Below are 15,415 nucleotides of genomic sequence, written 5' to 3'. Positions count from 1 at the left end.
TACGCTGCTAAGTGGCCTGGGGGACAAAAGGAGAGTCTACCTCCTCACCGAGGAGTAGACAATGAGGGCCGAAATGCCCAAAGAAGTAGGCCTTTTACCATCAGGGGGCCACGTCGATATGATGAATCGACGTCCTGGTTTGAGGGTCAGCCGACCCGGGGGAGAAGGCCTCGTACCATCAGGAGGTTGCGCCGAAATGTTGATTCGGCGTCCTGGAAACCTCCCGCGTTCTGTAATGCAGGTGCTGAAGTGACGAGAGATAAGATGAAGGTCCGTTGGAGCCAGTACTTGGAGAAATCCTGAGAGAGGTCTTTTCAAGCAGCGACAAAGTGGACTTTCCAGAGAGACAAGGAGCACGTGGTGGACTTGGAGAACATGATGTTCGGTAGCTTCTATGTCAATGAACTCCAGCCTATCCTTGAAGGGACGAAGATGCCAGTCATTGTTCGGGACAAAACGCACATTCAAGCCGAGTTGTACAAGACAAACCCGAACACTGCATGGACAGTCAGAGCTCACCGAGGATGTGTCACTGAAGCACCATTCAAGATTTTTGTGTTGCCGAGGGCGGCAACAGATTAGGTGGGGGAGAGTGTGACGATCCGCACACTCGAACCCTTAGATTTATTCATACTTATGTAATTTCATTTCCCTTGTACATTTGTAGTAAATACTTTACTAGTTTAGCATAATTAGCATAGCTTTTATTTATAGCTTTTCTTTCCATAAATAGGTATATCGCTATTCTGCACTTTCAATGTTTCCTGCTACCAGGATGTAACTATCAAATTTCCCTCTTTAGGGAGTATTAGTGAATGAAAATCTGCTTCTTAGCTTGTGCCTTCGTATTGCTTGTTGTTGCTTTGTTGTGAACGACTTTTAGCCTTCACTTTTCTAACAAGCCGTGTTTGTGGGATCGACACTAGGATCCCGACTCACACACCCGAGACCGATTACGAATGCCTAGTGCTTGACAAACACTAGTGCTTGACGCTCTCGTTGCAATCCTGTCGAGTGTTTCCGGGACCCGAGTATCGTGCTAGTGAGCGATCCTTCACTAGTACGAAGATCTTTGTCGCTTACATCTTGCCTTGAGACGGGCAAAGGTGCGCGCCACGATCCGGCAAAAGTACCGGACCGTGACACTACCTCACGGTCATTATGACCCTTAATTCCCTCCTTTAATTCCTAATTAAGAGTTTTAATGACTAATTAATATAATACTAATTACCTATAATAAATTCTAATGAAGACTACACTAAATGCTAATAACAATAATATCTAATTAGGATGCTTTAGGATTCTTCGACGCCATAGCTTCGACCCATGCTTTCTTGTGTACCATCGACGCATGACATCGACACAACCTTCGAAGCTTGAAGACGAACTCGACCATCGACACTTAAGGATACCGTTACAAAATAGTCCATATTTGAGTTCACACGTCCCATATTCGAACCCCATTAGACCTTTATTAACTAGAATAAGAAATACTAAGCTACTTAATTAATTCTAAACCCGTATTGATTCTTCATGATGCGTGGTTGTTAATTTATCGTTTCGCCATTCGCATCATTCCCTCCTTCTTGAGAAGGAATTGCTCTCAATTCCGTCACCTTTTCTTTTTGCGGGCTACTTGCCTGAATCGCTTGGTAGGGCGAGTATGTAGTTCATAGCGCCACCCCACATCAACCCCTATAAACTTCGACGTTGCGGTGTCGGATGTGTCCCTCATGTTGATGACATTGCTTTCGACCGACTCTTTTTTGCTTACCAACTGGCCCTAATTCGTCAAATCGGGACGATTCTTTTTGAAGAAAGGGCGGATGATGCGAGTACGGATACGGCCCAAAAAGAGCTATTACATGGTCCTTTGTAAGCTGCTACACGGTCCATCATTACAAATATGTTTATCTTATTTACTAGCTAATAATATGTTTAATTTATTTACCTAAAATTTGGTTGTGTAGTCAATAAACGCATTAGTGTTAGACCTTTCATTTTTATTTGCTTTTATGGTTGTAATTAGTGAAGGATTGATGACAACCCTTCACTAGACTAGGAGTTTCGGTGTTGGCTGCTATATAAGGCCATGAATTTGCTTAATAAAAGACACACATGAATTATAAAAAAAAAGAACTTGAACGTTGCTATTGCAATTGTTTGATGGCTCGACGCGTTTCGATCCAAATTTGTTATTGTTTGACGCGTTTCCAGCATTAACCCGAGTTATAATCAATAGGTCTTGATTATAGTTCACCATTGTTTGAGTTATAGGTCTAGCTCAAGCAAATATCCCATTGGTTCGATTTATTCACATAATTCGAAACAAATATCTTTATTTCTTATTTCATTTACAATATCAAAAAAACACATAAAAATCTCCAAATCCATTCATTAAACCCAGAATCGTTAAAACAAATAGTTCATCCGATTTATTCAATCTGTTCGGTTTGTTCATTTCTGCGAATCTATTTCTCATTGAGATTTATTTCGCATCATTTGGCGCGTCAGGTAGCTTCTTGATTTCCTTAAATTCAAGACGATCTATGGAGGAGTTTTTGGAGTTCCAATCAGAATTTTTCGACCCAACTCTACCACCGAGATTTGACGTACATCCTGAAGAGTCAAGGCTCTTGATGTCCTCATTCGAAGACACTCCTATGGAGGAGGAGGGATTGTTCGATCCACACTTGCCTCTTGTTTTTGATGATTATCATGCTGAAAATATGATGAACCAGGTGCTGTCGTTACAGTGCTTATACGAATCATAAGCATATGGGAATCGTGGGATCAATTATGAACCTGTGACAATATATCAAGGTATGCATATATGTGTTTGGAACCAGCGGCAAATGTCCAAGATATTTGACCCGGGCACGTTACAAGTCGTTGTGGGAATAGGGCAGCAAATAATGGGCACAAACCAGTATTTCATCTCGACATTGGAAGGCACAAGAATCGAGACGTTTCTTCTTGAAGAAAGGGCGGATGATACGAGTTGGATACGGGTCAATGGAGGGGCGGATTCAATGCAAGTCGGAGATCAGTTTAAGGCATTCCCGATGATTATTTGGGGGACGGTGGAAGGAATCTCGGGAATGATTAAATGCATCTCGAGCTTTCATTGAAGACGTGGGCCTTACTTGAACACGTTCCACATGAGTATGGTGAGCCCGGGCATTGGCATAGCGGTATCAAACAGTTCCATTCGTTGAATTAAGACAAGCCCATCTACAACTTATTACTTTTGTTTTTATAACTTTGTAATGTTGGAATAAGCTGAAAGTTTCAGCATTATTAGGGAGTTTATTATCCTAGTAATTGCATCAATTAGGAGGCTTAAATGCTAAAATAATAAGATGTGGTGAACACACTATGTATAAATAGTAGAATTGTCCCACATCGAAAAATTACCATAAGGTGTGGTCATCCTATTATAAATAGTAGAATTGTTCTACATCGAAAGATTAACATAAGGTATGTTGATCCTATTATTATAAATAGTAGAATTGTCTCACATCGAAAGATTAACATAATGTGGGGTGATCCTATGATTTGGAACTTAAATATCAACCCAAAATCTTTTGAATCTCTTAAATATTGTCATAGATAGCTCTTATAAGAGTTTGCATTATTACCTCCACAATAGTGAAATTTATTTGTATTATACTATTGATTTTGGTGGTTTCACAATTATATAATTATATATTGTTATATCATCTCCTTTTCTACTCAAATTTAGTATTTTAGCAATAAGTTATTTATTTTTTAATTTTTAAGCTGAATTTTTAAATAACGAACATACATCAGTAGTATTCTTATTATATAAGAGACTTTAAAAGTAACGTTACATAATGTTAAATTTTAAAGTTTTAACATTTTTTCATCTAGAGAGTTCTACCCTTAAAAACTACTTAATATTTATAAGAGAAAAATGTTAATTTTATATGTAAGAAAAACTTTGGACTTTAGATAAAATTAGTTTGTTAGCAATAAGATAAAATTGCACAAATGTTACCTATATACATGCGAAAAACTTGAGACTCTAGATAAGATTAGTTTGTTAGTATTTGCTCATTATTAATCGGATTGGATGTTGAATGTACAAATAATAACATATAGTATTTGCTCATATTATTAAATATTAAATATAACTACTATTAGATATAATGAGTAACAATTGTCCGTATTTCAGGATTTGGGTTGGATGTCGAGCTAGGTATGAAAAATATGGTGTATTTATTAGTATGTTATTTGTCCCACATTGAAAAATAATTGAGGTGTTGTGAATATACTACGTATAAATAGTAGATTTGTCCCACATTGAAAGAATAGCATGCAAAAGGTAGAGTGATCTTATGATTATAAATAGAAGTCATCCTTGAAACTTGGGAATCAACCCAAAATCTTTTGAGTCACTTAACTATTGTGAAAGAGAGCTCTTAAGAGTTTCTATTATTAACGGTTAGAATTAAAATTTAACAAACTATAATTTTGTTGTCACTAAATTGTATGTTTGCTTATAGTGGCTAAAAACATAGACAGATTTATCTTTTATGTCTTTACGGTTGAATGATAGCAATAAGATGATCATAGGAGTATACATTACATGTGCTTTGTAAAAGAAAGAACATAAAAATGAACTTTATGTATCAGTAATTAGAAGATTGATTATTATTGTTATGTAAGACGATCTTATTAATTGAACAAAAAAAATTGAAATGACTAACTTATAAGAATGACACGTGTAAGTAAATTGTCCATTTTTGAAGGGTATGTATATGGTTCAAACAAAATATATACTCCCTCCGTCCGAGTCAATAATTTACATTTGCTTTATTCTCCCTACCAAATTATAGCAAATGTAAACTATTCATTAATTTCACACTTGTCTTTGTATTAATCATAAGGGTTATCAAAGCGCCCTCATTGGCTTACACTTATGATGATTAGTACTTAATAAATTTTGCTAAAATTCGAGATAACAAAGCTTTAAAGGCACTACTTAATGCTTAGAATCAAGTATGTATCAAGAGAACCTAAGGGATTAGGATATTTCATTTTTTTTAGAATTATGTGACACACAGATTTGAACTTCGAAACACCTATTCGATAATGTTCTTTAACTTAGTTTTAAAATAATCAAGGTCATTAACCCGTACGAAGTACGGACTTCCAAACTAGTTGCCTAATAAGTATGGCAATTATTTAGACCTTTGAGATGCTCTTTTCAGTTTTTATAGGATTTGCAAGGCTATTTAAAGACCATTTCAGTTTATCATTGCAACGAATGATTTTAAGAAAAAGAAAAGTTGTTTGCTTTGTCTGGTATTTGCTGTGTGCAATTACTGAGTCGGATTGATGCGTTCGATCCAAAACTAGTGATTAATTAGGACGCTTTTCCTAATTGTTACTCGATTGAAACTAATAGGTCTTGGTTAGCCAATCTCGTTCATCAAGTTATAGGTCTAACTTGGTGTCTGCTTATCCCTTTTATTATTTTGGTATTTACAAATCAAACAAAAAAACACATAAAAATCTCCAAATCCATTAATTAAACCTGAGAATCGTTAAAACGAACAGGTTCGATTGTTCACTCTGTTCATTTCCTGCGAATCTATTTATGTTGAGATTTATTTCGCATCAGGGAGTCTTAAAAGTGGATGTTGTCTAAATATTATCGCAGGGGCAAAACGGTCATAAAAAACAACTTTTCACCTGAAAGTCAAAACATGTGTAAATTTTAACCTGAGAATATTTAAAGGTAGTAATTTATTTAGCTATTATCTATTAGAGTGACTGACGTCAGTAATTAGGTCCACATAATAGAGAATTAATATGATAATTCTTACATTCTCCCACTTGGACCATATTACTGACCTAAACATAATGTCACGTGCAAACAGAGTCATAAGTCGCGCAGAAAACTAAATGAATACATAATGGGTTTATCTTAATTACCCTGATCATTCCGAACAACTGGTTGAGTCATGGCGGAAACACTACTATACAAGAGAAGTGGTCCTTCCATGTACTACGGACCAATCATTTAGAATAATCAGTCTGTACAAGGAGCAAACATAATCCCCGATAATATCCTTGAGGAAAAGGACCGATTACATTAATCGTGCAATAATAATGTATACAATAACAATAATACGATACGAAAAATCGTTCGAAACCATCATCATAAGAAAACATTAGTTGATTAATCAAAACATAAGTGTCATCATTACAAAACACTAGCATGATCCAAACACAAACGAAGCCTTAATGATTATCCTCCGGACCCATATCGAGTAGCATGCTTTAAAAAAGTCTTTGGAGGTAACCCCTTAGTTAAAGGATCTGCTATATTGGCACTAGTCGTGATGTGCTCAATTGACACAGTGTTTTTCCGAACTTCCTCCTTAACTGATAGGTATTTCATTTCCATGTGTTTTATACCTTTAGAATACCTATCATTCTTCGAAAAAGAAGACAATTTGCGGCATTATCACGGAAATTTTCAGCGGCCTTGCAACAGAATTCATAATGCTAATCCCTGAAAGAAAGTTCCGCAACCATAAAGCTTGAATAGTAGCCTCAAAGCACGCTACAAATTCAGCTTCCATAGTGAATGAGGCAATAATTGTCTGTTTAGCACTCTTCCAGGAGATTGCCCCCCCCCCCCCCTCACTAAAGCAAACACATAACCAAAGGTGCTTTTCCTTGGGTCCACACATCCTCGAAAATCTGAGTCAGTATATCCAATAACCTCAAGCTGATCAGTATGTCTATAAGTGAGCATTTTGTCCCTTGTTCCCTTTAAGTACCTTAAAACTTTCTTAGCCGCACTCCAATGACCCATTCCAGGATAATTGGACTGATATCGGCCCAACATACCCACTGCAAAACTTATGTCAGGTCTTGTATAGACTTGCGCATACATTAAGCTTCCAACTAGAGATGCATAGGGAAAGTTTTTCATGGCATTTCGTTCTATTTCAGTCTTAGGACACATACTTAAGCTGAACTTATCCCCTTTCTGAATAGGAACATCATTGGGATTACATTTTACCATGTTAAATCTTTCTAAGACCTTCATGATATAGGCTTTCTGAGACAACCCTAATGTCCTTTGTAATCTATCTCGAGATATTTCCACCCCGATCACATAGGACGCCTCTCCCATATCTTTAATCTCAAAGTTGCTTGATAGGAAATCTTTAGTTTGATGTAATAGTCCCAAATCACTGCTTGCGATGAGTATATCATCGACATATAAGACCAAAAATGCAAACTTACTCCCACTGATCTTCAGGTATATACACTGATCAACAGTGTTTTCTTGAAACCCAAAGGAGGTGATGGTATTATGGAACTTAATATACCATTGTCGAGAAGCTTGCTTAAGCCCATAAATGGACTTCTTTAATATACAGACTTTGTCCTCTTTGTCATCAATAATGAAGCCTTGGTGAGAGCCATATAGACTTCTTCTTCCAAACTCCCATTCAAGAATGCCGTTTTCACATCCATTTGATGTAGCTCTAAGTCAAAATGAGCTACTAAAGCTAAAATGATCCGTAAAGAATCCTTCTTAGAAACTGGAGAGAAGGTTTCATTATAATCAATGCCTTCTTTCTGATTAAAGCCTTTAGCTACGAGTCTGGCTTTATGTCGTTCAATATTACCTAAGGAGTCGCGCTTGGTCTTAAAGACCCACTTGCGGTAAACGACCTTATGACCTCTTGACCTACCGGTAAATTGACCAACTCCCAGACCTCATTCTTAGCCATAGACTCCATCTCTTCTTTCATGGCATTAATCCATTTATCGGAATCATCACTACTCACAGCTTGTGAAAACGTAACCGGATCATTATCCACACTAATGTCAAATTCACATTGATATACTTCATAGTCATCTGAAATAGCTGGCCTTCTAGGTCTTGTGGACCTTCTTAATGTTATTTCAGGTGCTGTATCAACAACCTCAGTGGCGATGTTATCATTCGGGAGTAGAGGATCATCAACATTAGGTTCCACAATATTGACAGAGTCAACATTATCATTATGTGGAACTTCATCAATAGAAATTGGGGGCAAAGGAACTGGAATTGTCACCCTAACCTCATTGACGACGACATCCCTTACCTGATCACTCCCACTAACTTCGCCATTCTCAAGGAATTTGGCATTTCCGGTTTCAACAATTCTTGTCTTGTGTGTAGGACAGTAAAACCTATACCCTTTGGACTTTTCTGGATAGCCGATAAAGAAACCACTAATGGTTCTAGTATCAAGCTTCCTTTCAAGTGGATTATAAATGCGTGCCTCTGCTGGGAATCCCCATACAGAGTATATGATTTTATAATGTTTTGTTTTTAAATTGCTCCGTTTCATTTCTATGATTTTTTTTGGAAAATGAGACGGCGACACCGGGTGTTACTCAATTGAGTAACACCAAGGGTATAATGATAAATTATTTAAGTATTTTCAAATTTAAAAAGTAAAATGGTAAAGGGTAATTAAGGTAATTCAATTATTACAATTAATTAACCAAATTAAAAGTTGTTTTAAAGAGGATAACTAAAAGAAGTTTAGGGTTTGTTATCAAGCCAATTTTGTAGGCATTTAGTTGCTACTCCATGGACGACTGGTGGACATTTATAACTTGCATATTGCATAATATAAACAATTCTCCCCCTTAATATGATCAAGCCATCTTTTTCGAATTTCATAAAATAAGATCTTCATCATTCATCAATTACACGAGTAATGGGCTAATTCTTTGGGTAGGCCGTGCTAAAAAGCATCCGTTTAGTTTACAAGCAATCAAGAAGATATGAACTAATTACTAAATTACATGTATCAATACTCTATACTAAACAAATCAAGTTTAAAATGATTTGAATTAAATCTCCAAAATCAAGAAAACATTTAGTAATTCTAAATTGTGTAGCGTATTTCTTTTCTTTTTTTGTTAATTGGTATAAAAGTATGGTAGAGGAAGATGAAGATCTGTGTTATGATATGCATTGTTGTATAATACATTAGATATTGTTAAATTCAACAACGGGCCTGGGCCGCACCCGAATAGAGGAGAAAGAGTCCACAACGTAGGCCCAAGAGGGTTCCACTCTAAAACCAATTGGCAGTAGAGGGAGTAGCCTTTTGCCTTATAAAGTGGTAATTCTTCTCCTCTTTTATCAATGTGGGACAACCCTCACATGTGGGACTTTGGGTTTCTTCAGATATAGATATAGTTCGGTTTTTCTAACGCGTGCCCTAAGGGCACACGTTAATAATAGCTTATCTATCTAGTTTCCACCTATAATTAACTACTTTTACAAAGTTACCTTATTTATGTTTTATTTTCTCTCACTTCCTTTTCATAATTATTCTCTTTCCATTTAATGATTTAATAATGATCTTACATCCCATTATTCGTAATTAGCATTGTAGCAAGAAACCATAAGAGTCAGGGACGACCCCAGCTAGTTCTACATTGGCCACCGATCCGCTCCAATTCGCACCCTTCCTCGGATAAGCAGACTTGACAATACGGAATTGGATAGGAAAATTGTGTTCGACTACTCGTTTAGTGTAGATCAAGAAGTCATCTGGTATCACTTCGACTATTTATTCGTTATTTCACAAATCACAACTTACACCAATCAACAATGGTTTCCGGGAAATTTACGGCACCGAAACTGACAGAAAACCACTTGGAAAAGGCATAACGTGTTCAATATCCGCCGCCTAAAAGCCATATTTATATAACAAAAAAAAAAATCAAAACTAAGATGATGAGGATGAACAATTTTAGTTTAATGGGGAATGAAGAATTATTTACGTATACGAGAAGAGAAATATAATTAATGAGAATATAAAAGGTAGATAATTGGTGATGGAGAAAGATGGAATAAGTTAATTATGTAAATTTTTTAAAAGTTTCCTAAACTGATTACAAAGTAGTTAATTATAGGTGGAAACTAGATAGATAAGCTATTATTAACGTGTGCCATTAGGGCACGCGTTAGAAAAACCGGATATAGTTTAGTTTTAATTAGTATCTTTTATTAATTTATCAATATAATAGTTTGTGCATTACGGTTTTATCCCTACGATTTTGGCGCAAAAACAAAAACTACTTCTTAATTTTTCACTTTTTTCTATTTTTTTTTTAGGGTGTTACCGAAACTCGGTAACACCCGGTGTCGCCCTAGCACTTCCCATTTTTTTTAGATTGATTAGTAATGCTATAATTTTACAAAAGCCGGAAAGATTAGTTGAATTTTCCAAAAACCGTATTTGCTGAGCTGCTTAGGCAATAGGCAGTGAATGGGAAAACACAAATTCTTATTTCAGACCGTTATATCCGCCTGAAATTGTCAGACGGATACCATTTCCTTTCACAAAAAACCCATTTAGGTGTGAGCGGGAAAACACATGGGCTATCCCACCCCCAGGTGCTTCTCACTTGTGAGAGGTCTTATTGCGGTCTGAAATAAGGCGGTGTTAAGCAAGACGGGTTGCTCGTTTGAGCAGTTTGTCACTGTATGTAATTCTCTGTCAGTAATGGGTTTTATTCATTGACGCTTGTTTACTCTTACTCAATTTTTGATCATTATATGTGAATGGGGGAATCGATTTAGAACCCCAAACCAAATTATTTCTTAAACCGATCGATTGAGTCATACAGGAGACATCCGCGAGTCAAGATTTTATTGCATAAAATAAGCGACTGTTCTCAATGAACTCTAGAACTCAGGGACGGAGCCCGGATTTGAGCTTGGGGGACGAAAACTTTTAGGGGGAGCGGAAAAAAATTTGAAAAATGTAACTAAAAATTTCAAAAATCTCAACTGTCGGGGGCGAGGGTCCCTGCTAGCCCCTTAGCTCCACAACCCGAGATATGTGATGTCTATTCAAGTTTTCAACGTTGGTTCAGGATAGTGATAGGGCGCCATCGGGTGACGCCCAAATTGGATGCCACCTTCTCACAACCATTTTTAATTGAAGGGGTTCCCACTCACTCCATGTGAGTCACCCGCTGGCGCCCTTTCATTTTCCTTTCACAAATATAATAGTTGGACCTCAACCGCCACCTTAAGATTTTGGTTCAGATGGTTCATCTAACATGGTATATCGTCAAAGCCAATGTGACAGAAGGTCACGGGTTTAAATCCACAAGTAGCTACAGAAGTTCGTGACATATCACTTTCTATGATGCTATCTAATGCTGTTTAAGCGAAAAAAAATCTTATGTTTTCGTATGGTCATTGTAGGAAAGCGCTTGTGAAGAGACTCGAAATAAGAAGTAATGAAGATGCTTTCGGCATTCAACCTGCTCATTTACGCCTGCCTAACGTTTTCCATACCCATTTCTGCTACTAATTTCTCGGTCACTGAACTAATTAAGGATCCAAACACCATAGTGTCTACAAATGGTAGCTTTAAACTCGGGTTCTTTAGTCCTCCCAACATCAAAAACCGATATCTTGGGATTTGGTACAATAATGTTTCTCCTACGTACTACGTTTGGGTAGCAAATCGAAATAAGCCACTGAAAGATTCTTCAGGATTACTAATGATTTCCGAAAAGGGGACCCTTCAAGTTGTGAATGGTAACAAAGACGTCTTATGGTCACCTAATGCAACAGCTCCAACATCAAATTTGACTAATACTACTATCGATTTTTTAGATTCTGGTAATCTTGTTTATAGAAGCACCAATGGTAAAGTTGTGTGGCAGAGTTTCAAGGATCCCACAGACTCGCTTCTCCCGAATATGAAGCTGACTATGAGCTCTACCAATTTGCAAAGGCAATTCGCGTGGAGAAGTGCTTCTGACCCGTCATTTGGAAGGTACTCGCTTGGGTTTGATTCTGTGAGTCACCCTCAAATGGTTATATGGGATGGTAATAAACGACATTATAGAAGTGGGCCATGGAATGGAAATGTGTTCTTGGGAATGAGCTATGCAGACCCCCCTGCAAATTACTCGAATAATTTTATCCGAAAAGATGATAGTGGAGACAGTGTTACAATTGTATACACCGGACCAATCAATCGAACCTACTCACATTATGTTTTTAACTATGATGGCTCCCTAAGTGAAGTTTACTGGGACTTGGGTTCTATGTCATGGGTAACAATTTACCAGGATCCGGTTGGTGAGTGTGATTTTTATGGCAAATGTGGGCCATTCGGTACTTGTAACTCGCAAAGATCTCCAATTTGTCGGTGCTTAAAGGGATTTGTGCCAAAAAATTCAGGGGAATGGAGCAGAGGAAATTGGTCTAGTGGTTGTGTAAGGAGGACTCCATTGCAGTGCGGGAAAGGAAGCGCGCAAGATGGGTTTTTACTTATGGACACGGTTAAGTTGCCCGATCTTGAAGAGTGGTTGTCAGTACTAAATCAAATTGATTGTCGAAACCAGTGCTTGAAGAATTGTTCTTGTTTAGCGTATGCTTATGATGCCGGAGTTGGGTGTATGTACTGGTCGAAACAACTTATCGACATACAAGAGTTTTCTAGTGGGGGGATTAATCTTTATCTTCGTCTTGCAAGCTCAGAACTACGTAAGTAACAACGTCAACGTCTTGTTTTCTGTATTGTCACAATGACAATTCTATATATATATATATATATGTGACTCAATGAAATTTTTGTTATATTATTTGTAGGTAACAGAAAACGACAGAAATCGATTATTATTGCAGCTTCCGTTATATTAGGAACTAGCTCGATTACCTTGTTTTTTCTACTCCTATGGCTAAGGCTTGCTCGACGTAAAGGTAAAATGTCTTTTTCTACAGTATTTCATCACGAAACGATACTGTTGGGTTTGGGCCTTGAATCTGTTAGCCTTTCCCTAGCAGTCATGTTTATCATACCGTCTGAATTGTAATCTGAAAACTCCCCACACATTAATAAGGCCCTGTTCTTTCTGGCTTATTTTCAGCCCATTTCAGTTCAGCTCAGCTCTATTCAGTTCAGCTCAGTTCAGTTCAGCTCCATTCAGCTCAGTTCAGTTCAGCTCCATTCAGTTCAGCTCAGTTCAGCTCAGCTCCATTCAGTTCAGTTCAGCTCATTTCAGCTTTACTCATCTTAAATTTAATAGTTACTAGTTTTCTTGCCCGTGCGTTGCACGGATATTAAAAACATGTGTGATAAATTTCACAATAAAATGCAATATAGACATATAGTACATCGTTCATGTCTAAGATTTTATGTATGCTGCATGACCAACGAATAATTCTCGTTAACATAATATTGATATAATAATAAAAGAGTGTCTGATTAATAAAATACTTATTTTTAGAAAAATAAATCAATATGAAGTTTATATATTGGACTAATTGTTTTTAGAATTTGTTTATTAATACCTGTTTGTTTTTCAATTGGTCAAAGAAAACAATAATATCTACTCTGCATAATCAACTCAATGATGCAACAAATCTCCTTCTTTCGAATAACAACCATAATTTAATCATTGCTAGATGAAATTGTAATTATGTAAAATCATTTAGAGGTAGTTATAATGTTATATCTCCCGGTCAAACTATAGAAGTACGTTTAAATGTGAACCAAATTCCGACACAATACAACATGGCTAGGGCTGCTTAATTATGTACACCCCCCCCCCCCCTTCTCTCTCTCTCTCTAACAGTAGTCTTGGCCCCTATCTTCGCATTTGAAACAAAATCTTTCACGCAGACCTCTATTTTTATTCCCTATTCACACACATGATCTAAAACAATCTCATCCCTTGAAAGATCGATCCTTGCCTCCGAAACTTATCTCAAATTTATCCAACCAAGTGAAAACTAAACCCCTACTTCTAGAAAAATCCACCATCCAATGGAAACTAACCCTTGTTCTCGACAATGTATTTTTTTAGGAAAATAAAACCAATATAAAGTTTATATATATGATACCTGGGACTGAAAATTTTTAGATTTTGTTCATTAATACCTGTTTGTTTTTCAATTGGTCAAGGAAAACAATAATATCTACTTTGCATAATCAACTCAATGATGCAACAAATCTCCTTTTTTAGAATAACTACCATAATTTAATCATTGTTGGGTTAAATGTTAGTTACGTAAAAACATTTAGAGGTAGTTAAATGTTATATCTCCTGGTCAAACTATAGACGTATCTTTGAATGTGAACCAAATTCAACGTAATACTACACGGCTGAGGCTGCTTATGACACCCCACTATAACAATAGTCTTGCCCCCATCTTCTCAGTTGAAACAAAATCCTTTACGCAGACCCCTATTTTTCTTCATTATTCACACACATGATCTAAAACAATCTCATTCCTTGAAATATCGATCATTGTCGTCGAAACTTCTCTCAAATTTATCCAACCAAGTGAAAGACTAAATCCCTACTTTTGGAAAAATCCACAATCTAATAAAAACCAACCCTTGTTCTCGACAATGTTGTTAGAATTAAGATTTTACTTTAATTTGGATTGATGGGGTCAAGATTAAGTTTATCAGTATGATCTTTTGAGTGTTCTTGTTATTATTCATCTTACCTATATGTTTTAATGCAAGCGATATTTGCTGAACTTTTTGAACTTCATCATTTTTACATCCCGTAAAGATCAAGTTGAACATGACAAAAAAAATGCAGAAACATAGGTTTTCTTTGATAACGACAAATTGAACATTTTTTTTAGCATTTTGAGAGTTTTTACACTATTTAAATAACAAATGTGCTATTTTCAATGTTGATCATCGACATATTGAAATATTAGATTGTGGTGTAATTTTCTGTTTTACATTATGATCTTTAATTAGTATATTATAAGAAAATAAAAAATGAGTTTTTTTTATCTCTGAGGAAATTAAAGATCAAACTTTATCTTTATCATATATATAATTAATATTCTTCACTTAAAATATATAAATTTAAGCAAGTTCAAATAAGTTAGCTAAAAGTTATAAATCACAAATTGTACGAAGCAGTATAATCATTATTTTTATTAATATGAAATAAATGTCAAAACTTCATGCGAATATTAATGCGGTAGAGAACTATAGAAGAGTTGGCAAGTACGTGACCTCCTTTTAGGTATACATTTTTTCATTTATTTTTATATTTTTGCCTAAATGTGGTTAAAGCATCGTATTATACATGACGAATATGTCTCACCCTTCCCCAATTCGTATCTCTCCCTAAATTATAGTGATGTTGTGCTCAATTTACACAAAAAAATAAAATTAAAGCATCAACAATAATTAGTTTATGCTCCATATAATTGAATAGTACCATTTTTTATGCATGTAAATTTGTCAGAAGAAAAGCTTGAGAGAGACGGTCTTCACTATATTAGGGAAAGACTACTCTTACCCTTTTATGTGTTTATCATGACTTTTTTTTTTTTTTAATGGTGATCGTTGCT

General features: G+C 36.1%; 1 protein-coding gene across 1 annotated transcript in view; it reads left to right on the top strand.

The window, feature by feature from the left end:
• The window catches only part of LOC141590582 (G-type lectin S-receptor-like serine/threonine-protein kinase At1g11300), a 40,892-nt gene that overhangs the window by 15,210 nt on the left and 10,267 nt on the right, over positions 1 to 15,415 (top strand). The window contains exons 3-4 of the mRNA XM_074411158.1: positions 11,279 to 12,574; positions 12,680 to 12,790. Coding sequence (XP_074267259.1) covers positions 11,314 to 12,574; positions 12,680 to 12,790 — 1,372 coding nt within the window. The 5' untranslated portion in view covers positions 11,279 to 11,313. The remainder of the gene's footprint in view (positions 1 to 11,278; positions 12,575 to 12,679; positions 12,791 to 15,415) is intronic.

This window comes from Silene latifolia, chromosome 7 (assembly GCF_048544455.1).
Source record: "Silene latifolia isolate original U9 population chromosome 7, ASM4854445v1, whole genome shotgun sequence".
NCBI lineage: Eukaryota > Viridiplantae > Streptophyta > Magnoliopsida > Caryophyllales > Caryophyllaceae > Silene > Silene latifolia.
The sequence above is the reverse complement of the archived record's forward strand: the minus strand, read 5'-3'. Positions and strand labels throughout refer to the sequence as shown.